Source organism: Quercus lobata, chromosome 5 (assembly GCF_001633185.2).
Source record: "Quercus lobata isolate SW786 chromosome 5, ValleyOak3.0 Primary Assembly, whole genome shotgun sequence".
Lineage (NCBI taxonomy): Eukaryota > Viridiplantae > Streptophyta > Magnoliopsida > Fagales > Fagaceae > Quercus > Quercus lobata.
Window position 1 is genome coordinate 64427424 of NC_044908.1, and position 27474 is coordinate 64454897.

Sequence of the window (27474 nt, forward strand, 5' to 3'; positions counted from 1 at the left end):
AAGATCAAGTGTTGAAGACATGCAAGTCTATCCAAGAAACAAGCTGAAGAAGTGCCTATCATTAAAGCTTGGCAGTTAGCTCGACAGCTAGTTATCCATCAAGCTTAAGAAGCTGTTTCAGTCCCGTGGCTCGACAGCTGTTCGACAGCATCTTGACAGACAGGTATCTGTCGAGCTTTATGAAAAATAGAATTTCAGTTCTGTTTTGACTCCAATCCGGTTTTATGTGTTTGGGTTTTCTTTTTTCACAACCCTAGACATATAAAAAGATTATTTTAAGGGTCATCAAAGTGTTCACAAGTTGCACAAGTGTTGAGCAAAAGTTTGTTCAAGCAAATTGTGAGCGGAAACAGAATTTGCCCTAGTTCATCGTTCTTGAAGAAGTTGCTGTGTTTGTGTACCATAGGGTTTTATGACCAAGTATCTTCTTGATCTTCATCATTGGGATGAACTAAAGAATTTTGCAACCAACAACCTTCTCTAGTTGGTGATTGAAGTCGCATACTAGGATCCGCCCAATTGGTTAGTCACGTACTTGGGAGCTGAGCATCAAAAGGAGAAATTGTCACTACAAAACAAGCACAATTGGGTATTGGGGTAAGGGTTCAACTGTAGGTTGGTATAAGGTATTAGGATTCCTTTACTTGTAATCGTTTGTTGTGATAATATTGGAATTTCAGGAGTGGTGACCTGAAAGTCATCTGGTGGGATTTTTGCCATGTTGGTTTTCCCCATTTGTAAACAAATCACCATGTCAAACTTATTTTCCGCTGTATACTTAGTTTATTGGTAATTTGTTTGTGCTACCACGCCTTTGCATGTTAATTAACTTAATTAATTCACTTGGCTAAATTAATTGGTTAATTTATCAAGGGGTCAATTCGTTTTTGGCCTATCAGATCACGTGCATGATATATGAACAAGGGACAAGTAGCAAGCTTATTTATTAGAAAAATTGCAAATTTCATCAACTAAGGTTTTAACCTCCTTTAGTGGTATCTTGCAAATTTGAACTATGTAGGCACTGCATTATATGTACAAAAGTGTTTCCCTACCAAATAAAAGAAAAAAAAAAAATCGTTTTCAGTCTTGATAGAGAATAGGTATTTCATTTTTCAATGACTTATTTTCAAGCTATGAACCTAAAAAAAAAAATGGTTTTATCATGTAAGAATTAGATCGTTGAAATTCATAAGTTCATACTAATCATTTTATTTTTCACGTGGCAATATGTCTATGCATCTCCTGGATATAAGTTTCAGATATTTTGTTCTTTTCCTTTCTGCAAGCAGAAAAATTGTTGTCATAAGGTATCCTTAATTGTTCAAAAGAGAATGAGTAAGCCAAATGTATATGTCTTAAATACTTCTATATGAAACTTTATATGTTGTTATAGTGATTTTGATCTTAAGTTACAAGACTTTTTAGACATTTTGCAGCAAGTATTTTGGGTCAATATCCTATTGTAGGTTCAGGTATGGAGAAGAAAATAGGTAGATTTTAATGTTGCTGGTTACGGTATTGAGTGAAGCATAGAGTTTTACTAGAGTTATAGGCTAAGGTTGCTGCAATTGCAATCTGAAATTTGCTGGTTTAAGGAAAATCACATTTTTTTTGTGATATTAAATGGGTATAGAATCAGGTATGCTTGGCTTGGAACATGAAGAATCAGATTAATTTATAAAAAATCATTAAATATCAAAGGTGTATTAGTGGCTTCTGCTGTATTAGTAGATTGTGGCATTGAGACCGATCAAGGTGTTGGTACATTGATAATTTTTAGGCTGCTTCAGTTGTGGGGTAAGGTTAGGAGATGAACCAATAGAAAAATATAAAAGTAAAAATAAAAATAAAAATCTTGCATTCAATAGCTTTCCCATGCGTCAAACAGGTTAGTGAATAGTAGTATAGAAAAGGGAAGCTAATCTTTTTTCTTTTTCTTTTTTTAACCCTCATAGCAGAATTGTATAGGAAATGTTGTTCCCATATATATGAAATTAAATGTACTTTTTTTCTAGAAAACGGTAAGTAGTTTTGATTCTTTTGAAACGCCATTCTATATATTTAAGATAAGTTGTTAATGTTAATCTACACTAATTATAAATATGTTTATTTTAATTATCTGGCATCAACCAGCTGTATTTATCTGGAATTTGGCCATAAACTAGTGAGCAGTCAACCATGTGTACTGCGGCCATGTTATTAAAGAGATTGAAAATGAACATTTTTAATTTTAGGGACTAATCATTCACCGACAGAAAAATATAAAAATAAAAACAAAAATCTTGCATTCAATAGCTGTCCCGTGCGTCAAACAGGTTAGTGACTAGTAGTATAGAAAAGGGAAGCTAATCCTTTTTTTTTTTTTTTTTCTTTACCCTCATAGCAGAATTGTATACGAAATGTTGTTCCCATATATATGAAATTAAATGTACTGTTTTCTAGAAAACGGTAAGTAGTTTTGATTCTTTTGAAACGCCATTCCATATATTTAAACGTTGTTAATGTTAATCTACACTTATTATAAATATGTTTATTTTAATTATCTGGCATCAACCAGCTGTATTTATCTGGAATTTGGCCATAAACTAGTGAGCAGTCAACCATGTGTACTGTGGCCATGTCATTAAAGAGATTGAAAATGAACTTTTTTAATTTTAGGGACTAATCATTCATAGGCTAAATTTTAAGAATTGATAGTGGATTTACGCCAATAAATAAGTAAACCCAACTTGGCTTTTAATTAGATTGCTTATTTTATGGAGCACCCATCTGAATAACATGCTGTTAATTTATAAACTAATATTTTGCCCCTTCAAAAACTCATATTTGGACCTTTTTTTTTTTTCTTGGAAATAGAATTCTACTCTAATCTAATCTAAATGTATATATGTGTGAAGTTCTCTCTAAGAGACTTAACGTCACACCCCATATCCAAAAAAGGTCTAAAGCATGAGAAAACTATAACCCAATGCACCTGTAATTTTTTTTGGCAATTCATTCCAAAAAATTCCCACCAACAACAATAAATTTTCATAGAAATTTCGATAGAGGTCACTTTCAAAATAAGTTAGAGCTCTACGAATAATGATAAGGACCACTGGCCACAAAAGAATGGAGGCCTAAATATAGGCTTAAATATAATTATTACACATTAATAACTTGTCCCATCACCACTATTAGTTACAAAGAATGAATCAAGTCTCCTTTGGGATGTACGCATCTAAGGATCACCACTCAAAAGTCCAACCTCCATCAAAAGTTGTATAATTATTGTTAGCCACAAAAACTTGTCACAAAAAGATGGCTACTTACTCTAAAAAAGTTTAGTGAAAGAATGGGATGAGATAGAACCCAATAAGGGTCTGTTTAAGATTCACTTATTTTGCTGAAACTAAAAACTATTTGCTAAAAGTACTATAGATAGAGGTAAAAGTTACCTAAAATAGTACAGTAGGACTCATGAATAGTACAAAAAAGTACAGTGGGACCTATAAATAATAACAAAAATAAGCTGGCTTTTTAATTTAGAGCAAAACGCACACTAAGTAGCATAATTAATGAGAGTGGGAGAAATGTAAGTTTCATAATGAAGAATAGTTTACAAAATATGCATAATTTGGGAATTTACAACTAAAAGCTGCAAAATCATGCTCATTTATAATTTGACAAGAATGATTAAAATGATGAAACTCAAAACTTCTTAAAATAACCACCATGAATCTACATAATATCACTGTGAGCATAATAATGTGCAAAATCATTTCAAACCAGGAAACCCATCCAAGGCCACATAACAAGGTTGTCACACAGACAAAGTCGTCACATAGCTGGAGGTCATCACAAAGGCAGGTCATCACATAGACGTCGTCACATAGACGAGGTAATCACATGTCACACAAACAACGTGTGCGTTTGGATACCACTTATTTTGCTAAAAACTGAAAATTGAAAACAATAAAAAATAATTTTTTTTTTACTATTTATTATTATTCAGCATTGTTCATTGGCCTAAATACACTATTCATGGCCAATGAACAGTGTATAACACGTTGGATTAAAAAAAAAAAAAAAAAAAAAAAAAAAAAAAAAAAAAGCCAAAAACGTGACTTTACTCCAGATGCAGACGCAAACATCCCTATCCAAATGAAGCTAACGTCACACAGAAGGGGTAACCACTAGTGTCATAACACAAAGGCCAATTAACATTAAAGCTCATAGATTAATATATATGCAACAAGGGAGTCAATATTGTACCGTACCAACCGGTACGACCAGTATTTGTCACAACGAAGCTCAAACCGATATGGATACACTAGTATTTCATGCTGGTTTAAATACCGGCCATACTGGTTATGTACCAGTCATACAAGCAAAAATCGGGTGTTTCAAAAAAAGAAATCAATTGGTAAGAAAAAAACACATAAAACAAAAATAGCAGTGAAAATTGATATCAGGATACTTGTTGTCACCGCCACCATTTCACCGACCTTAACCCCATGTTGATGATCGACCATTCTTCTTATTATTCTTCATCGTCTTATTCTTTCTTCTATTTTTCGCCTAGAGCCCCAAAACTTTTTGCCTTCTGTTTCCTTTTTAACTTTTATTAAATGCCTTTGTTTTGTTTCGTTTGCCTTTCTCTAACCAAACACATGAACCTTTAAAATTTCAAATTTTAATATCTGCTAGAATTCAAGTGTGAAAGACTTTTGTGTACTTATTACTATTTATTATTATTATTATTATGAGTTTTCCATTATTAACAAGTAACAATGATATATTAGCTTGTAATTTTAATATTAGCTTGTAATTTTAACTATAAAAAAGTTACTTTTAATATTAGCTTGTAATATTAGCTTATAATTTTAACTAAAAAAAAGTTAAAGAATAAAAAACATTAGCTTGTAATTTCAAACTATTCTTAAAGAAGTATACTTACTTTAACTAATAACAATATGAAAAGGTAAATAATTATGTCAACAATTCATGCATTTCCCCATATGTAATACCAAATATGATGTCATTTTCATAAATAATATACTAAGGTTACAATGTTTTATGCAATATGATTACCTTCAAAATCCCATTAAGAAGTAACTTACATTGCAACCCACAAAAGCCTAGTTTCCCAAGTTCCAAAGTAGATTAACTAGAACCTAAACAACACCAAGCAAACCTATCACGATGGGCTTAAAGCTAGAAATTGCATCTAGCTACAAAATAGGAATTGCTAAATCTGCCATTAAATAGGCAAGTCTAAATATTTTAACCTCACAAGTAATGTATCCCATTTCCAAAGTTACTCAAAAATTTAATATACAAGGCATGAGCTCCAGTTTATAAACTTAAGCCATTCAAGGTCATCTTCATAATGCTAAAATCTCAACACTTTATGAGTAGCTTCCATAAGATTTACATAACATCATCGAGAGACCCATGAAACCAAAATCACAATATCCTCCAAGAAAAGCAATTTAAAACTTCAACTAGCTCCAAATAAACCCAGTAGTGATGGAAAAATTGGATTTACCAACTATCACATGTTAGAACCCCAAAACTCCTAAATTTCCACCATAACAAACCTTAGACAGCCACTACTTGTAAAAACCATAGACCCACTCATGAAGTAAAACAACCAAGTTAAAGCCCATACACATAATCCCATAAATATCACTTTCAAGGCTTAGATTAAAAGAACCTCTAGCAAAAATGTGAACACCTACCAAAAATCAAGTTTTACCTCAAATAATAGAAATGAATGAGCCTTAGCATCTTCCTATGGAGTTTTCTAGTAAACTTTGTTGGAAAAAGATGGTAGAGGTGGTGGTGAGGAGTGGGGTACAAGTGGGAGAGTGTGAGGGAGGAGTGCGTGCACGAGTGTTTGTGTGTGTGTGTGCGCACATGAGTGTGTGTGTGTGTGTGTGTGCGCGCACGTGAGCGTGTGTGTGTTTGTGTTGGAATGGCTTGAATTGTCAAAATTGATGGCTTGACATTAGCCAACAAACCATCAGGAAGTTGCATGATTTCTTACGTGAAGAAATGCAATAAGTTACATTAAATGTTGCATGGACTCATGGCCAAATTTATTGACTTCTTTGTTGATAGAAGTCTTGCATTATTGACATGCATACATACTTCACCTTTTGGCCAAAATGTATGACTCCATTGGCATTCATGAATTGTCAAGAAAGGGCAAGGAACTACACTTGAAGTTACCAAATACATGCTGGCCGAAATGTATGACTCCATTGGCAATAAATGCTGGCCATTTTTGTTGACTTGATATGTTTCATGTTGGTGATATTTCGGCTGAAGTTTAGCTATAAATATATGTGGAGCAAATGAGAGCTATGCATGTAAGCTACGGAGATAGCAATTAGAACTTCTTCTATGTGTGTGCACCAGAGTGTAGGAAGTTAATGTCTTGCAACTTTTGTCTAAATACAATAGGGTGTTCTCTATTTATGTGAGAGAACCAAGAGTGTATTTGGGGTTTGGGTTTGTGTGAGAGTATCTTCAAGTCATTGTTGTAATCTCCACAGTTATAGTGAAATTTATTCTGTCGCCTCCCATGGACGTAGGCATATTGCCGAACTACGTAAATTCCTTGTGTCATATTTTCTTCTCTCTTCTTTATCCTTGTGTTAACAAACTATTTCACCCAATTTACACAATAGTTTGTTTGTGTTTTTGTAAAATGAAAAGAAAAGAGAACAAATTAAAGAAGAGGGAGAGATGGCCCTGCCAAGAGGGAGGGAGATATTGTGAGAATGAGTGGTGGGAAATAAGTGGGTTAGGTGAGGCATGTCTGGATCTAAAAAAATCTGACATTTTTTTTTCATTTTTTATTTTTACAACTTAAAATGTTATACTTGAACCTCAGCCCTTGTCTTCTCAGCACTCACCGCCCCACAATCCACCCCACAAGAATTTGTATTTGTGGAGTAACTATCAAGCTAAGGATACACAGTGATATTTGGACATTTCTTGATTAGCTTGTTTTGAGAATCAATAGATAAGTTCCTAATGCAAAATTTGTACTAGTTTAATCCTAGTTTTTTTTTAATTGCAATAAGTGTAGAGGAGCCCAAAACTAACACATCATTAAAACGAATATTGTCATACTATCATGCAGGTGCTCAAGACCTATGAAGACACATCAAGCCAAATGTTCAACATGAAAATATAATACATACTTAAACCAATGTATAGAGAATGAATTTATCATAAGATGTGAGAGACTTATGGATCGATCTTAACTATCTAATCTGAGCCTTTATTTATACTTAATAAAGCTTTTTTTTTTTTTCTTTTTTTATAAGTTTAAGCTTTATTGTGAGTACAATCTTTGGCATTCAAAAACAAAACAGAAGAAAAGAAACAAGACAACAATATATCATTGCAAAAAAAGTATCCCAAATCACTTCCCTTCATCCACTAGAATGAAAGAGGCGGGATGCTTTGTTCATTCCTAAAGAAATTAGTCGGATCAAATAGAGTCTTCACAAACACCAACCTTTCAAAGTTGTTCTTAAAATATTTAGTACCCCATACGCTTGCCCGTCTTAAACTTGTGCGGCGGCCTTTGTTATTTTTACCTATGTCAAGGTCTCTATAATTTATATACGCTTCCCTTGGAGAATTTGAAACGTAGGGAGCCATATAAGCGTAAAGCCTTCTCATCCAACTAACATGCTTTTTAGTTGCCGCAGTCCCTTCTTCTGACCAATACACCAAGTATTGGATTTTGCCGATGACGCCAGCTCTATGTGGGAAAGGTGTTGCAGACTCCGAAATTTCACTCATTCTCCCCCCATATGGATTCAGGATTATTACAGATGACTGTGCCTCCTTCTCAAAAAATCTTGGCCAAATCCCTTCCAACGCAGCCTCGGGAATGGGCTGCCTCACGTAATCGGATTTTGCTTTGTAAGAGTTTACTGTCAGAGTCCTATTTAGCAAAACTTCTAGGGATTGTCCATTTTGGAATCCAGCAAAGTAGAGGATAGATTGAATCCAGCTCATTTCTGTACAATCTTCACTCACCAAACCAAGCTCAGGAAAGCCCTTTTGCATCAACGGAAGGAGCTTATCCTTCCCTCCAAGGTAAATGGAATTGAACGAAGCATGTACCGACCTATTCCCGTATTGGACAGAACCTGAACCTGTTAAGAGTACACGAATGAAGAGGTCTCTATCAATATTGGGTGCAACATACTGCCACCGATGAAGAATTTTGGTTGCATTTTGTTCCAAGCCCTTTCTGACTGTGAACACAGTCACATTTGCTGGAACAGGAACCAGCTTGATTTTCCATGAAACAATGACTCCAAAGCTAGCCCCTCCTCCTCCTCGAATGGCCCAAAACAGATCTTCTCCCATTGATTTTCTGTCAAGGAATCTTCCCTTAACATCTATCAAATGTGCATCAAGAACATTATCTGCAGCAAGGCCATATTTACGCAACAATGTGCCATACCCTCCCCCACTGAAATGTCCACCAACACCTATTGTTTGGCAAACTCCAGCTGGAAAGCCAAGAGTTCTACTCTTATTGGCAATCCAATAGTATAATTCACCCAGGGTTGCACCGGATTGAACCCAGGCAGTGTTGTTTTCTACATCAATAGAAATGTTTCGAAGATTAATCATATCAAGTATGACAAATGGTACGGGAGAAACAAAAGAAAGACCCTCGTAATCATGTCCACCACTTCTAACTCTTACTTGGATTCTATGTTTTTGGGCACAATAAAGTGTTTCTTGAATTTGTGAAACACCCAATGGTGTAACAATGACTCGGGGTTTCGGGGTGGAAGGTGTTGAGAATCTGGTGTTTCGGACGTAGGAATTCAAGGCAGATGAATATGAGGAGTTGGATGGGGTGTAAATGATATTAGAAATTGGTTTGTCTTTTTCGGAATGATAGGTGGTCAAACACTGAAGAAAATCTTCATGAGTATGAGCTGAAATTAACAATAAAAATGAGAAAAATAGACCAAACACAAATAAATAATCGGATAACTTCATCTTATTTGTTTGTGCTTGGCTATTGAAACTGGATGAGAGCTTCCTTATTTATAGATAAAATGCTAGAGAAAGTGATGTTGATGGTGGTTCTAGATGAAAACCAGTAAGAATTTGCCATAATAACATTTTGTAAAAATGTTGTAAAATAGATAGTAATTATTGCATTACTCTATTTATAGCATTTTAGTAGCATGAAGTGCATTTCCAAAATAAAGATTTCTAGTGATCCTCTCATTTTTCATAAAATAAAGGCGAAAATACCATTTAGTTGTTGAAAATGATAGAGTTGTATTTAGTCAACTTAGATTAGCTGTTGGGAGCCAAGGAATTAAGACTGATTCAAACAAGCTCACTGGAGAGAGAGAGAGAGAGAGAGAGAATTAGGATTGGAGTAATGCTAGGGACACATAATTTGCCACAACTCGCCACATAGCAAGTTGTGATCAAAAAAAGTGTGATAGTGAGCTCTGTGGGGACACACATTTGTCAATCATAACTCGCCACGTGATGATTTGTGGCACAAAGTTATGACAAATTATGTGTCCCTAGCATTACTCTTAGGATTGGGATTGAGATTTGTTATGACGTCGTCATCTTCTTCATTTTCATCTTCTTATTGGTTTTTTACCACAAAGATAGAGAGAGAAAGAGACCCACAATTTTTTATTTTATGTTGATGAGCAGGGGGCTACTCTATCGAATTCAAAAAATAAAAACTAGTGGCAGAAAAGTTTTAAACTTTATGTATTTGTGTGTGTGTGTGTGTGTGTGTGTGTGTGTGTTTTAATTTAAGTTTCTTAATGACTGTTCTAAATAAAATTTCTAAAGCTACCACTATTTATGAGGTGGCTTTTTTATGATCAAATTTGTTGATATGGCTTTTATCTAATAGCATTTTTTTTTTTATTAGCCACATACATGTGTGCTACATATGCATAATGTTTGCCATGTATGCATTTTCCATTAGTAAGTTAATGATAGAGACCAAATTAACAAAAAGTTGAAAATAATAATGACCAAAATGACTATGACCAAAATGTCGTGACCAAATTGACTGTGATCCTAAAATGTAGAGACTAAAATAATATGTTTGCCTAAAATAAAAGCAAAGTGTCAAGTAGGAAAACCCAACTTGCATGACAACTGACCTTAGAAATTAATTTGACCATCCATTATTTTTCTTCCCCAATTTTTTAGGATCACATTTAAGATGGTTTTCGTGATCTATTTGATCAATTTATAAAAGTTACTAGCGTTATGCTAATGAGTGTATTTAGAGCAATTATTAATAAATAATTTTAGAAAAAATTTGATACTACTATTATGGGAAATATAAAAAACCATCAAAAAAATTAATTGTTTTTTCCCATAAAAATTTCTTAAACTAATGCTCGTAGAGCATCCATTAACTTTTCTCATTTTACTATAATAAGATACTATGCAAATATTGTTGCGAGTGGTTCCACGCTTTGCAAATTATCAAGTATAGTGGCCTTACAGAATAGGTATTCCATTTTGCAAAAAACATTACATGAACTCCTCTTTTGTGACAAACTTTTTTATATTTTTTCTTTTTGGCAAAACAACTTAAGAATATTAAGAGTTAAGTTACCACATGTTGTAGCTGTAAAAAAAATTACAAATCCAATTCTAAATAGAACTATAAATTGCATTTTCATATCCTTTGTCATTTGCAAGGTGATTAGGTTCTTTCCATTATGTTTTGGATCTTTCCATACTTCAAAAGCTTTAAGAAGAGGTATGCAGTCACTGTATAAGAATGTGTATATGATTATACAAAATTCTTTTTATTATAATCAACATCCTAAAGCTAATATCCAATGTAATAATGTGTAACTAATGTTATATATTGGAGTGCTATAGAGGGCAGCAAGTAGATAAAACATTTTCTTACAACCATGCCTACATGACTTCTAAGTTCTAACCATTATACTAAGGAACCCAACAATATCAGTAACCCAAAAGGTATTATTTTGGTACATTTACTTTAAGACATAAATTTGTGTAATCAAAATCATGTAAACCTATTTGAAAATTACAATTTTAAACACAACCTCACTATGAAATTTCACTAGCATTCAAATATCACTAGTCTAAGTAAAAGTAATATCACTTAGTCTAAGTAAAAGTAATAAAACTAACCCGAAAAAAGTTTCATTGTGAACTTATTTTGAACAAATAAATTTGAGCAATTAAAATCAAGCAAATGCATCTTAAAATTACAATTTCAAACACAATCACACAAACCCACTATGAAATTTCACTAGTGTATAATGTATATACACCTTCATCAAAACATTTGATCAACAAAATTGCATACAAACATAACTTAGTGTAAATAAAGCCAATAAAAATCACCAAAAAAGGAAAAACCATCTTTGCTAGAAAAATCACATAGACCAATAAATTAGACAAAAATATAAAATTAAACAAACTCATTTGCAAAAGTGTATCTATGACAAACTCAAAAATATATAACAAATTTGCTGCTATATTCATTTCGTAAAGAAAAATTATAACAATCTGCTATTCTAACTTCTATATACAAATTGAGAGAGAGAGAGAGAGAGATAAATATTTTTGTGTGAGAAAATTATGCATAGAATGGAAAAGCAAATGTCAAATTTATAGTAAAATGATTAGAATAAGAAGAGTCAGAATATGGAACGATAAAAGGATAGAGAAAGAGTAATATTAAGATAGAAAGTGGTGGGGAGAGGAAAATATACAAAGAATGAAGAAATGTTGGAAAATCAATAATAAAAATAATGGTTAAAAGTATTTTAATTTTTAGATAATGGAGTTTTTAAGTCACTTTAGATAAGTTAATGTTAAAATAATATATATAAAAAAAATTAAAAACAAAAAAGATAGAAGCGTTGCTGTTGATGTGGTTCAACTGAACTGTAACATTCCAATAAATACTATGCTTCAGGTTTTAAATATAAAATATAATATATATATATAGATATATAAATAATAATAAAAAACACTAAAGTTTTAAGCTATTGCTAAAAAAATATGATTCCCAATTTCTAATAGACCGACAATCACTATTTATAAATTTTTTTTATTTATTTATTATTATCAGACATCAAACCAACTGTATTTAATATTTATCTGGAATTTGGCCATAAACTAGTGAGCACTGAGCAGTCAGCCATGTGTACTGTTGCATTTTTATTTGTGTCTACAGTAGTCTTTCGTTAGAGTTGAGACTTAAGCTGCGGTTGGACTGGGCTGATTGCGTCTGCGTCTGCGTTTTTTTTTTTTTTTTTTTCACGCGTTTTTGAGATTATGGCTACTGTTCATGTACTGTTCAATAAATAGTAACTGCAAAGTTTGACTTTTCAAACTTTTTTGGACCAATCAATGCACTCGTGTACTGTTCACAGACTCACAAATTTCACTTTTTAGCAACTTTTTCATTAAAAATGGGTCCCATGGTACTATTTACACATTTAAAAATTATTTTGTTACAGTGTTTCTCAGTTTTCAGTTCCAGTTTTCAATTTTCAACTGTATCCAAACGAACCCTTAGAGTGGCAAATTTTGGCGTGGAAGAATCGTTATGGGCCCAAGGCTACGTTGACTATTAAGGGGAGCGAGAGAGCGGCGCGATCTTTTCTTCAAGGGTCATTCGCTTCATGAGGTCTTTGATTCTAGCACCCACTGGCTGTTTTGGGTCCTTGTATTTTATGTATCCTGCTTCAGTGAGCACTGCTAAACAGAATAATAGCATGAAACCCATCATGGGTTTTGAAAGTCTCCCCATTTTAGCACACCCAAGTTGAGATCTTTTGGCCTGTAATCTGAAGATTTTTTTGACTGAAGAAGGTAGGTAATCTGAAGATTTTAAACTGAGTCAGATAATAGATAAGCTTCAATATGATATATAGCTGATAGCAACATTAACAGAGACTCTACATCATACACAAACTATGATTGAAAAATGAAACACAAACACACACACACAGAGCTTTAAGCATATACAAAGATGTCATATTGAAGTAAGCTCAAATGTGAAGACTAACAGAGGAATAAGAAATGTGAAAGAAAGCATTGAACTGAACTTACTAGCTGAACAGAGACACACACAAGCTTAAAGACCAAACTGATTGAGAGAGATATAAGAAAACTGACAAAAGGTTGTTACTTTATGATGCTATCACTCAGGTCAACGGTGGTCGGCGGGGACGAGGTTTGAGAGCAGTGGTGTGAATGGGTTTAAGGTGTTTCAGAGGGGAAAGCGAAAGGGGAAATGAATTTGCACTGCACAATGAAAGAGAAAAGTACTTGGCGAAAACAATTTTGTTCAATCCGCAATTAACCTAACCGTGTGCACTGCACAGTAATCAGTCCGTAAGTCCCACAAAAATGTGAGTTTTAGGCAAAAATAGAACTGGGTTTAGTTGCCAAACAAGGGTGGGAGTGTTTTGGGGATTTTTAAGTAATGAGAAATGAGTAATAGAATGATGAGTGATAGGATTTAAGTCATTTAAGTGATGAGTTAACTATCACCCAGCAACCAAACAAGGCCTTCATGATCTTCAGACAAATGTTTGGGTTTTATTGGACACAAGTAGGAAATATTTTGTCCAAGTTGGGCCAATCAAATATCGCTTCTCCTTCAACCCAATATGATAAATTACATCTTATTTTCTTTCTCTTCTCTTTGCTTCTCTTCTCCCCAAAAAAAAAAAAAATTCTTATTTTCTTTGTTCATTTTTTTTTTTGGGGAAAGAATTACACCAAATTTCTGTGTGTAGCATTTTATTTTAAATTGTTAGTACTATCTATCTATCTTTCTATCTTAAGAAAAAAAAAATCAATAATTTGTCATGGTTAGAGCATCCCTAACTGTGAAACCAAAATACTCTCTACAATAGAAAGTGAAACCAAAAACTGATCTCCCTAAATCTCAATTTTTTTTCTCTCACAAACAGTAGCTCACCAAGTCTAATGGGCTACTATACATTAGCAATTGAATTATCTTTATTAAAAAAATTCCAGCAGCTAGTATTATATCATTTCATTTTCTTTCTTCTTGATTTCTTTTTGGTCTCGCAGTTTCTTCTCCAGAACAAAGGAGATTTGTTTCTCTCTCTCAAATGTCTCAACGAAGACATATAAGAAAATAACCAAAAAAATAATAGTAATAATTAAAGTCAGAAGCCCTTCTAATCCAATTTTATTTGCATGCACTTGGCGGTGGGGAGGAGGACGAGCAACAGTGGAATGGATGAGGTTGTGTTAAATGGTGAGTGCCGATCTCCATCGACTTTGTCCTTTTGGTGACTCTTTCTTGAGTTTTGGCTGATCTCCACTTGCCTTTGTAGCGGCGATCTTTCTTAATAAAAAATCGATGAAAAATATGATTGTTAAAATATTTGAAAATGTTAATGTAGGAGATTTTAAAAATATAGTTGTTAGTAATTTGAAAAATATAGTTATTGGGATTTAATAGAGAAAGATTGAAAAAGGAATATAGAAATGATTAAAAAAAATGAAGAAATAAGATTTAAATAAGATAGTGAAAAGATAGAGACATTATTGGAAAGTAAATTTGAAAAAGTAAGTAGATAAAAGGGAATGTCACTGTTCACTTTCTAAACAGTACAAAATTTTGGAGAATTTGCTGGAGATGCTCTTATTATAGACTAGCTAGAAAAGCAAATCATGCTAATGAATTATTCTTATTTGCTACTACAATATAAACGCTTGAGATTAATAGGTACAAGTTGTATTTATGCATCTCTTTTTACTTAAAGGGAAATAAGAAATATCTTAACAAATATCAAATTTGACCAATTTCTCTCAGATGCACTGTGATATCGTATAAAGTCTAAACTCAATGATAGGCTCAAAATGCATCTATGGATATTCAACCATTTAAGAAAAACCCAGATATGTATGTCTCTAATTTACATTTACTATTTAGGCTTTGTCTGTTTCACTGTAAAATATTTGTGGTTTTGAATTGGAAATAGCCTTACACTTGTTATGCGTTACCAAATTATGATTGGTAGGAGGATTTTTATTTTTATTTTCAAAACAATATAAAAAAAAAAATCAAAAAATTGAACTTCAAACTAGTTTTCAGATAATAATTTTTATAATTTACATGTTTAGCTTCCACCTTTAAGAACAATTTTCAAAATAATAAAAACAAAAAATAATTGTTTGAGAGACTATTTCTATTTTTTTAATAATAAGTTTCAAATTTGAAGGGTGATAAATTATTTTTATGATAAAAATAATCTTCTTAATTTAAAAGATAAAAGAGTTTCAACAAATATGTGGAGTCCACTGTTTTCAATTTATTTAAAAGGGTAAATTACAAATTACACCCCTAAAGTTTGAAGTTAACTGGATTTTACATCCCAAAGTTTCAAATACTTGGTTTTACACCCTAAAGTTTGGTTCCGTTATCAATTCACCTCCCACAGTTAATTTTTTCTGTTAAGTGACACATCATCATGCTGATGTGTTCTATTTTTGCCAAATAAGCATCAAAACTACGTTTCAGCCTAAAGTTAAAATACTAACATCTAGCTTAAACAACACAGTGAAGACGTAACTCTATAATCCAAAACACAACCTACGAATCATGTTCTTCAACTTAACCCTACGAACCCAGCTCCTCTGCTCTGCATCTTCTACCATGAGTCAGTCCGCCCCTATCAAAAAAAGTGAATATGGGTGTCAATCATTAATCTCTTACTCACAAAAAAAGTTAAAAATAAATTCTAATCACTGAAAAATATCCCACTCTTTTTTCACCATGTAAATTAAACTAAGTTAAGTGATTGGTGATCCAGTCAATTGATAGAAGAGAATTCCCCATAAACTTTTTAACTCAATAAAGAGGAAAAAAAAAACCTATAAATTTTACACCAATGAGATAACATTATCTTCTTCTTCTTCTTCTTCTTCTTCTTCTTCTTCTTCTTCTTTTTTTTTTTTTTTTTTATTGGTATATCTGCAACAAGTCCTCCAAATGCACATGATCCTACGAAGACCTTTGGATCCAAGCTTCAGTGCTCAAGATAATTTTGGTCATGAGAGATGATGTGGAGCAATATTGGGTACTTAAAAGGGTTTTGACTTGCCTTGATCAAGCTTTGATAATGATGCATCACAGGGGAGTTGCAGAGCAGACAAATTGTAGAAGTTGCAGAGCAGAGGAGTTGCAGAGCAGACAAGCCTTGCTAATGATAATTATCGAAGCCTTTGATGGACTGACTCACGGTAGAAGTTGTAGAGTAGAGGAGCTGGGTTTGTGGGGTTCACTGAGTTCAAGAATTGGATCCATGGGTTGCGTTTTGGATGTTAGAGTTAGGTCTTCACGGTGTTGTTTAAGCTAGATGTTAGTATTTTAACTTAAGGCTAAAACGACATAGTTTTGATTTGTGCCAACTTTTCTCTTGATCATAGTTAAAACGACGTAGTTTTGATGCTTATTTGACAAAAATAGAACACATCAGCATGATAATGTGTTACTTAACAGAAAAAATTAACTGTGGGGGTGAATTGCTAACGGAACCAAACTTCAGGGTGTAAAGCCAAGTATTTGAAACTTTGGGGTGTAAAATTCAGTCAACCCCAAACTTCGGGGGTGTAATTTGCAATTTATCCTATTTAAAACTAAGTCATTAAAAACATTTTCTATATTTTGAATACACTCCTTGGCCGTTTCAAAATCCTATTCTAAACCTAGAAAATAGGATACAGTTTTTTTAAAATTATATTTAGAAAATATTAGCCAAACAATTAGTTAAGTGTGGGACCCACTATTTTATGGATTGCAAAACAAAAAAATTTATTTAAATACTCTTACCAAACAAGTCCTTATGGTTTGCAAATTGTTTATGTGGAAAAATAAGATGCTGTCACAATCCACGCATCAATTAAAATTCCATTTCAGTTTTGTAAAAAGTAGTGTTTGCTAAAAATGGCAGCTTGAATTGTTAGTTGTCCATGCTTGTATTTATAAACTTATCAATATACACCTGATGTTTATTTTTACGGAATGTGATAATTACAAATGAGAGCAGAATGTGATAATTACAAATATGAAAAGATAATGATAAACTCTAATCTTTTTGTATGGACTGCAATCTGGTGTTGGTTGTGATCTTAGCTTTATCATCATGTTTAACCGCTTTGAATTTATGCTTCCATCTCAATCTATTCACTAACAGAGAAACACGTATGTGTTAAATTAGATAAATGCTCTCATTCTTAAAATTCAGATACTTCTACAGCTATTAGATAAACTTGCAGCAGATTTGATTCTAATTGTTGTACTCTTTGAATTTAAATACCTCATCTTTATCTTCTACGGGGTTGGCAATTCTAGCTAACAGCATCTTAGTCTTCGTATTTTATCTTTTATCTTCTACTACCTTATAACCTGTACAGAGGTCAGCAGTTCTAGCTAACATCATCTTTGTCTTTCACCATAGATAGATTTGGAGTAATCCAAAACGATGGTGGATCGATCCTCGCCAAATTTAAATGGTAATATGGCTTAATACTTTGATCATCTAAATTGAAAAATCCAATATCGTGGCCTCCATACGAGTCGTCCACATCCATCTCATCCCATCTATCATCCGTGAAATAAATCGAATCTGGTATGCACTCCAAAAGATCATGGCTGGAGAGTGATATTGACTGATTTCCGCCCAAAAACACAACCTGATCGTTCAAAGATTCAACCTGTTCCCATGTGTTCTGCCTGAAATTCAACCTGTAAACATAAAACAGCTTTGTACGATATGGGCAAATTTCGGAATTATATAGGACGTAATCCTCATCAACAACAAGTCCTTCTGCATTAACAAAGTCTCCAATAAACCGTTTGATGAACAAAAAATCAGTGGATGTCTTGACTAAATAAAACTTGGGTGAAAGATTATGTATGAAAAAACTATTTCCAACTACTTTCTGTAGTGTGGATGGTTTATCAATGCTCATGATTTTGGTCGGAAAAGAACTCCGAAAATCCCAGACTTCCACCGAAGCATCACTTGCCAAGACATAAACTTGATTATCGTGGCATATAATGTCACTGTATTCAACATATTGTTGGTATGTGCTGAGAGATCTGACAGCAAGTTCGGTCCACGTTGTGTCCCCTTTCTTACAAAATGCAAGCCTTGAGAGAGAACCACAGATCACCACCACCCCAAAATTGTTGGAACGTGATGGGTCTGCCAACAGCACAGCTTTGGCGATGAAAATCTTCCGCAAATATTGAACGAAGTAATCCCGATCAATGTTTGGGCTGAGGAATTCATTGGGAATAGATGGAAGTTGAATCCGAACTCTAGAGAAGGGATTAAAGAGATGTGGGATGGCTTCGTCATCCAGAATTACGAGCCAACCGTGAGAAGAGCCCACACACCAAGCGTCTTTGCCAAATCCCTCGAACGCATTCTTCATCTTGTAAACCTTGTTTTCTGCGAGATTAAAGAAGCAGCGAGTAGTCGAGTCATACTTTTCGTCGCCAGGAAGCATGAGCCATGGAGTAGTACTAGTACTTTGAGTGCAATGGGATTGTGCGGTGGATCTCCAAGAAGAACAAACAGCGCAGCAGTGAATGATGTCTGCCAAGGAAAGCTTTCCTAGGATAAGTCCCAACAGTTGATCAGGGAGGTCTGACCATGACCATGACCATGATGAGTGCTTTGGTTTAGTTTCAGCCTTCCCTGCTTTGTCTTTTGTACTTGAAATTCTTCTTCTTTTACTGCCTTCACCCATGTCTGATCAAAGTGCGTCTCGAGATCAACTTAAAAGGCAATTATAATATAGTGCCATGTGATCACTGAATTCAAGTTCTACTTGGAATTGGAGAATGTGATCACTGAATTCAAGCTCTACTTGGATTTGGAGAATGTGATTGTTTGCCGCTAAATCCAACTTCTATTTGGATGAGAGTGTGCTTACCCGATCCTATAAATTTAAATTATTTTTAAAATAATATATTTCTTAAATATTAGATGCGGATAAATTGGAATTAATTGAAACTTTAATAGTTTTATTTAAAGTATATATATATATATATATATATATTTTAAGGATAAACGGTAGAAGTATATTAATTACTTTAATAATTAATAATTTAATTGACAAAAAAGAAATACGTTAATTAACGCCACAATTATATGCATGCTTTAGATGAATCCATATAAATATTTCTGTTAATATTCAAAATAAAAAATAAATAAATCCATGAAAATTTGAATCTAGACAATTGATTGATGACATAGCTATTAATCTTTGATCACCTTGAAAATTTGTAAGCATGAAAAATATATAAAGATAATGTAATCTCACGATAGATTTGTCAAAATTCATACCAAATTAAGAAATATAAGGTTAGATTCAAGTTACACCTGATCTAATTCCAAAAAATATTACACCACTCAATAACTTATTATTGAATTCATATTTTGAAAATCAAACTGTTGGATTACATGCTCTATATGTTTTGAACATGCATGCCAAATTTCATGCCAATCGGATGTAATTTACCATTTGATCTATAAAATCATTTTTTATGCACTATTTTAAACTACAAAAACTTGAATTTAAACAATTGATTGATGATATGGCAATTAATATTTGATCACCTTGAAATTTTATAAGCATGAAAAATATATGAATATAATGTAATTTAACGATAAATTTGTCAAAATTCATATCAAATTAAGAAATATAGAGTTGGATTCAAGTTACACATGATATAACTCTAAAAAATGTTACATCACCCAATAACTTATTATTGAATTTATATTTTGAAAATCCAACCATTGGATTACATGTTCTAATGTTCTTAACATGCATGCCAATTTTCATTCCAATCAGATGTAATTTATCATTTGATCTATAAACTCATCTTTTATGCATTATTTTAATAGGAAGAAATTTTTATTCACTTTTGAGAGAGAGAGAGAGAGCACAGAAGGAGGAAATTCTTGAATTTTAGGCTACCATTTTAAAGTTGAAAGTGCTATCATTTTTTATGGGTACAATTGTTTAGAAAATAAGGACAGACCTTTCTTATATAGGATATATATAAAAGGCTTTTTTTAGACTGTAAACAAAAGATTCATCTAAAGAATACAAAGTTCTATATATTTATATGTTTCTTTTTATTTTTCTTTGAAATTTAGAATTACTTTTATCTCCAAAAAAAATTAATATTTTAATGATTTTTTGCGAAGGTCAATCGTGGCCCTCGCAAATAATTTAGTGTTAGTAAGGGCATATTTTTAACCCACACAAAAAATAAAATTTTTGTAAGGGATTTTTATTGTCCCTTGGAAAAAATTTGGTGGGAACATTTCTCTCCAAAAGTTTTGACATTTTAATGATTATTTGTGAAGGTCAATCCTAGCCCTCGCAAATAATTTAGTATTAGTGACGGTTCTTTTTTAACCGTCACAAATAATATGCTTTTTGCGAAATATTTTTAATTGCCCTCACAAATAATATGGAGAGAAAATTTCCCTCCAAAATATTAGTATTTGTGGCAGCTATAACACATAATTGCGACAACTTTTCTTGTTGGTCACAAATATTTTACATTTTACCAAGTATTTGAAAGGGCTTTATTTTGCCATCACAAATAAGATTTTTTGAAAGGGCTTTTTGGGTCTGTCAAAAATTCTTGGTCGCTAATAGGCATTTTTCTTGTAGTGATATATCTAAATTATCTATCTTATTTTTCCTTAAAGAAGAATCATTTATCTTGATAGTTCCTTAATATATCATTATTTCTAGTGAGTATTCACAAAATGTATGATCTTACTATTCTGAATCCTATGATGTCAATTTTAACATACATAATTCTAGGATCAAACTCCAAATCATGAAAAATAGGTGGTTTATGGGGAGAGCAACAAAGGATCTTATTAACAAGTGTCCTAAGAGCATAGATTAAACATTAATAAATGCTTAAATATGAGTTGTAATGCACAGCTTTTTTCAAAGAACAAAATACACTTGTTAATAATTCATTCGTTTGCAAGTAGAAATTCATTGTGTTTATGTGTATTTTTCTTTTATATATTTACAATTTGACTTTTTTTTTTTAAATGTACAAAAATACACTTTAATCACTACCTTGCCCATAGGGTATTCGTTAAGAAAATATTAAATTTAAAATACTAGTAAGTATAGAATTTTTCACCAAGACATGACATGTTACCTTTGGTTGAAACCATGTTTTCTATTTGGATAATAATAAAGAGAAAATACATTTTTGGTCTCTAAATTTTAGTCTTGATTACTTTTAGTTCTTGAAGTTTAGATTGATTGTTTTTAGTTCCTGAAGTTTAGAATGATCGTTTTTAGTTCCTAATGTCTCGAATGGAGTGATGAAATATTAATTTTTAATTTGGTCATTAATTTAAGAGATTGAAGATGGAACATTTTTTATTTTAGAGACTAATCTTTCACAGGCTAAATTTTAAGAATTGATAGTGGATTTAAGCCAATAAATAAGTAAACCTAACTCGGCTTTTGGCTTGCTAATTTATGGAGCTAGCAACTCAATAGGATGCTATTGATTTATAGGGAAAGTTTTTCAGCATACAAGGGTATGTGGCGGCAAAAAAGAAAAATGGCAAGTATCTAAGTACTACCTAGTCATGTACATTGCACATGACCCTTGAACATATGTCCCTTTCTTTTTGCTACCACATACCCCTAAATGCAGCAATTGTTGCATATAAATATGCAGCAAAACCTTTTCCTAATTTACAAGCTCATATCTTGCCCCTTTAGAAACTCATATTAATTTGGACATTTGTTGATTAGATTGCCTTGATACTCGATTCAAAGGTATGTCCCAAATGCAAAAATTGCACTGTTTAATCCTAGTTCTTACTTTTTAGCATTGCAAAAAGCATAGGAGTCCAAAACTAATACATCTCTTTTTTGCAGATGACAAATTTCTCTTTTTCAAGGCATCATTAGACAAACGTCACGCTATCATACAGGTGCTCAAGGCCAAAGAAGACAAACTAAGCCAAAAGCTCAACATGACTAAATCTGGCATTGTTTTCAAACTCAACACCCTATTAACTACACCAAAAGTAATCAAATACGCCTTGGGTAAACAACATGAGAAGTTCCTGGACTGACCTTTTTAGTCATACAAATGAACTTAAACAGTTTTGTAGATCCATTTATATAGGTTAAATGCTACCTATATGCTTAAACCAATGTATAGAGAATAAATTCATCAAGAACAAATTCATCATAAGGTGTAAGAGATTTATGGATCAATCTTTACAATCCCAATCATTATTTTGAGATTCACATAATGAAAGTATTTTCCGTGTGGATATAGGATTGATATGGTATAGCTCAAGGTGTCTCTACAAGTTTGGATTGTTGAACTTGATACTTTTGTAAATGTTGGTATATTCACCTAGCCTAGGAACCTTTCCAAAGATTTTGAGTTTCAAGTATTATAATAATTATATATGTAACAATATTTGTTTAAGGTAAACAGTATTCCTACAACAACTTTTGATTCTTAAACTTCCTTGTTTCTCATATGATAGATAAAAAATTAGGAGTTGAAAAAATTAATTTATAGTTGTATATATGTTTAAGTGTATGTTAAACATAAATAGAACGAGAAAATGAAAAACATTGCCATAAGTGGTTCAATGGAATGGATTGATACCTTAATTCAATTCTACTATCGTTTAAAAAAAAATTATTAACTATAAAGTAATTGATTAACAAATTATAAAATAGAATAATGATAAAATTTTGAGATTAAGGATTTCTATTAAGATTTCTCACTCCCTCACTTAAAGAAAAGATGAAATCCAAATAAAATTTTTTTAAGATTAAGATTTCTATTCATATATCTTACTTTCCCTGCTTTATAAATAAATAAAAAAAGATGAAATCCACATAAATCAATGTGGCATGGCTAAGCTTGAAAAACAAGACCGAGGGTCATAAACCTATCAAACATCCCCTAATTGCTTTAAGTGATCCTAAAAATTCCACATTTAATATTGAGGGAGCAACTCCTGCAACGATGTCAATAATTAAAATGCTACTACTATGATAGCATTGATGTCTGTAATTAAAATGTTGTTTTTCCTACCTTTTTTTAATTTGACAACATACTTGACAGAGCCCCTATTATCAAAGATAAAATTGATATCACTATCTAGGTCAAGTGACCTAGTTGTTTGATCATCGAAATGGTCATGATTCCATAATAGAGAAAAGAAAATAAGTAAATACAAGATGCTATCTAATTTAATATTCACAAACATATGTTGTTTTTTGAAATAGAAATAAGAAACTATTAAAAAATTATTCAATCAATATTTGAATTAATTACGCTTTTTACAAGTCAAATATATTGAATATATATGTAAGAGACGTTTAACTAGGTTAATGATTTTATATAAAAATAATTTATAAAAAAACCTCTAAAAATGTATATAGCATTTAGAATAATTTTTTAAGATAACATTTAAATGAAACTAACAATAACATAAACATAAACATAAATCCAAATCCCAAATACACACACCCAAATAGCTCTCTCAAAAATACAAACCAATAAATCAAAGGTTCACAAATAACAAATACAAAACAAAAACCAACAAAGCCACAACACTGCCAAGAGATCTCACAAATACTAATGCAAAACTCACATATCCCATAGAAGCGTTTATTTATGTGTAATTGGACTAAAACAAAAGGAGAGAAATAAGCTTTATTATAAGTACAATCTTTGCCATCCAAACCAAAAAAAAAAGGGAGCCATATAAATGTAACTATGATTTTAAGCTTTCAACTAACTTAATTATTGCACTGGGGTCTCTCTTCATTTTCATGGAACTCGTTCCATATTTACTACCTATTGGACAATTAATAACATGTTTTGTCTCAAGTCTCTCTATTATGAGCATTCCTTTATATGAAAGCAAAGAATTGCTGCCAAATTAAAAGATGGTGTCATCATTTTTCTATTACGAGCATCCCACTATATTGCTACTACTCCTCTTACAATAATATGCCTATGGTCCTTTTTTTGGCTTTGGTCATTAGAAGATAATTCCAAAGAGTTGATAGAACAGGTAACATATTAAACCTATTTTATTTAATTATAGGAACAGTTATTTATTTAGTTTTTTACGGAAAATTTTTTATTAAGAATTTATTAATGAGAAATGAAGAAGAATATGTTTCTTTTTTTCAAATAGAAATAAGAAAATATTAAAAAATTATTCTACCAATATTTGAATTAATTATGCTTTTTACAAGTCAAATATACCGAATATAAAATGTAAGAGATGCTTAACTAAGTTCTTAATATCTAGTGTGCTTTTTATTATATAATAATTTTATATAATAAATAAATAAATAACCTCTAAAAAGGTTATATGTATACAGCATTTACAATTGTTTTCTAAGATAACACTTAAATAAACTAACAATAACATAAACATAAACATAAATCCAAATACACCCAACTAGCACTCTCAACCATACAAAACAATGAATCAAAGGTTCACAAATACCAAATACAAAGCCACAACACTACCAAGAGATCTCACAAATACTAATGCCACCACTCACAAATATCAAAAAACTAAACCACATCACCTCTCTTATTTTATTAGCCGCAGCACCAAGGGAGAAAGCCTCTTTCACAAATTAAATTTTTCGCAACGAACACTTAGACTTATTTAGGGGACTTAATTTGGTTTCCAAATTTTTTAAGGAGAAGGAATTTTGTTTTGCATATAACAAAATTTGAAAACAAGCCAAATACTTGCACATCATTCCAAGCAAAACAATATATAGTCGGCCAAATCCAATAAAGATACACATATAGTTGGAGCTTTAAAAAGAAAAAAACAAATTTCTACTTCTATTCCAAGTAGAATTCCAAATCAAGTAGAAGACAAGACTTATATTGCTCTAAGTAGTAATATTGTTTGGTTTTTATATTCCAACTTTAAACAATAGTTTCCCAAAAGAATAAAATTCATTTCTCATCCAAATCCAACAAGGATTCAAACTCCTAATTCAAGCTAGATTTCTAGATCCATTTAGATAGGTTACATACTTAAAAAACTAATGCATGTAGAATAAATTTATCATAAGATGTAAGAGATTTATGGATTGAATTTTACAATCCCAATCATTATTTTGAGATTCACATATCCCATGGAAACCTTTATTTATGTTTAATTGGACTAAAACAAAAGGAGAGGAATAAGGTTTATTATGAGTACAATCTTTGGCGCCATTCAAAAAAAAACAAAAAAAAAACAAAAAACAAAAAAACAAATTTGAGTACAAGCCTTGCAAAATAAGTATCCCAAATCACTTCTCTTCATCCACTAGTATGAAAGAGGCGGGATACTTTGTTCATTCCTAAAGAAATTAGTGGGATCAAATACAGTCTTCACATGCACCAGCCTTTTGAAGTTGTTCTTAAAATATTTAGTACCCCATATGCTTGCCTGTCTATAACTTGTGTTACCTTCATTATTTGCACCTATATCAAGGTCTCTATAATTTATATATGCTTCTCTAGGAGACTTGGAAACATAGGGAGCCATATAAGCGTAAAGTCTTCTAATCCAATTCACATGCCTTTCAGTTGCCTCAGTACCTTCTTCTGCCCAATACACCAAGTATTGAATTTTGTAGATGTTGCCAGCTCTATGTGGAAAAGGAATTGCAGACTCTGAAATTTCACTCATTCTCCCCCCCATATGGACTTAGGATCAATACAGCTGACTCTGCCTCTTTCTCATAAAATCTTTGCCAAATCCCTTCCAACCCAGCTTCAGGAATAGGATTCTCCACATAGTCTGATTTTGCTTTATAAGAGATAACTGTCAGAGTCCTATTTAGCAAAACATCTAGGGATTGTCCACTTGGGAATCCAGCAAAGTAAAGGATAGATTGAATCCAACTCATTTCTGTACAATCTTCACTCACCAAACCCAGCTCAGGAAAGCTCTTTTGCATCAATGGAAGGAGCTTATCCTTCCCTCCAAGGTACAAGGAATTGAACGCAGCTTCTACCGTCTTCTTCCCTTCTTGGCTGGAATTTGCGCCTGTTAAGAGAACACGAATGAATAGGTCTTTATCAAACTTGTCTGCAACATACTGCCACCGATGCAGAATTTTGGTTGCATTTTGTTCCAAGTTCTTATTGACTGTGAACACAGTCACAGTTGATGGAACAGGAACCAACTTGATTTTCCATGCAACAATGACTCCAAAGCTAGCCCCTCCTCCTCCTCGAATGGCCCAAAACAGATCTTCTCCCATTGCTTTTCTGTCAAGGAATCTACCCTTAACATCAATCAAGTGTGCATCAATAACATTATCAGCAGCAAGGCCATATTTTCTCAAAATTGTGCCATACCCTCCCCCACTGAAGTGTCCACCAACACCTATTGTAGGGCAAACTCCAGCTGGAAAGCCAAGAGTTTTGCTTTGCTCAGCAATCTCGTAGTATAATTCACCGAGGGTTGCACCAGATTGTACCCAGGCAAAGCTATTTTCTACATCAACAGAGATGTTTCGAAGATTTATCATATCAAGTATGACAAATGGTACAGGAGAAACATAAGAAAGACCCTCGTAATCATGTCCACCACTTCTAACTCTGACTTGCATTCCATGTATTTGGGCACAACTAAGGATTTCTTGAATTTGCGAAACACCCAATGGTGTAACAATGACTAGGGGTTTCGGGGTGGAAGGTGTTGAGAATCTCATGTTTCTGATGGAGGATTCCAAGACAGATGAATACGATGAGTTGGAGGGGGTGTAAATGACTTTAGAAATTCTGTCATTTCCGGAATGAAGGGTCAGGCACTGAAGAAAGTTTTCATGAGTATGAGCTGAAGTCGCCAACAAAAATGAGAAAAGAAGAGCAAAAACAAATAAAGAAACTGGTAACTTCATTTTTGCTTGTTGGTGATTAAAACTGGAGGAGAGCTTCCCTATTTATAGCGTTTAGTAGCCTGAAGAGCATTCCAACTTGAAGATTTGAAGTCCTCCTCTGAATATGAAATAAAATCAAAACGTCAAGAAGGAAAAGCCAACTTGCATGGCAACTGACCCTAGAACATTGACCATCCTTTTTTCTTTCTCAATCTTTTTTATGATCACATTTGGGATGGATTTTGTGACTTGTTTGATCAATTTACAATTTCTTTTTTTAGTGTATCAATTTACAAGTTTTAGAATATTATTTGGGTTTATTCACATTGACGACAGAAATTTTCTTTCATGAAAGTCGGATTAAAATCCATTTATTATGAAAATTTAGCTATTCATGAGTTTAAAGGGAGATCCTAATAGTTCAGACTTCACAAACGTAATATGTGTTACTAT

General features: G+C 32.6%; 2 protein-coding genes and 1 pseudogene across 2 annotated transcripts; all 3 read right to left on the reverse strand.

Moving 5' to 3' along the window:
- Positions 1–7359: 7359 nt before the first annotated feature.
- LOC115990946 (berberine bridge enzyme-like 28) lies at positions 7360–9033 on the reverse strand. The gene has a single exon (XM_031114713.1). The coding sequence runs from the start codon at positions 9031–9033 to the stop codon at positions 7441–7443; it is 1593 nt and encodes a 530-aa protein (XP_030970573.1). The 3' UTR covers positions 7360–7440.
- An 8457-nt stretch (positions 9034–17490) lies between these two features.
- Positions 17491–18822, reverse strand: LOC115990947 (putative F-box protein At4g22180). Its single transcript, XM_031114714.1, has one exon. The coding sequence runs from the start codon at positions 18820–18822 to the stop codon at positions 17491–17493; it is 1332 nt and encodes a 443-aa protein (XP_030970574.1).
- A 6611-nt stretch (positions 18823–25433) lies between these two features.
- Positions 25434–27042, reverse strand: LOC115992521 (annotated as a pseudogene).
- Between the last annotated feature and the right edge of the window lie 432 nt (positions 27043–27474).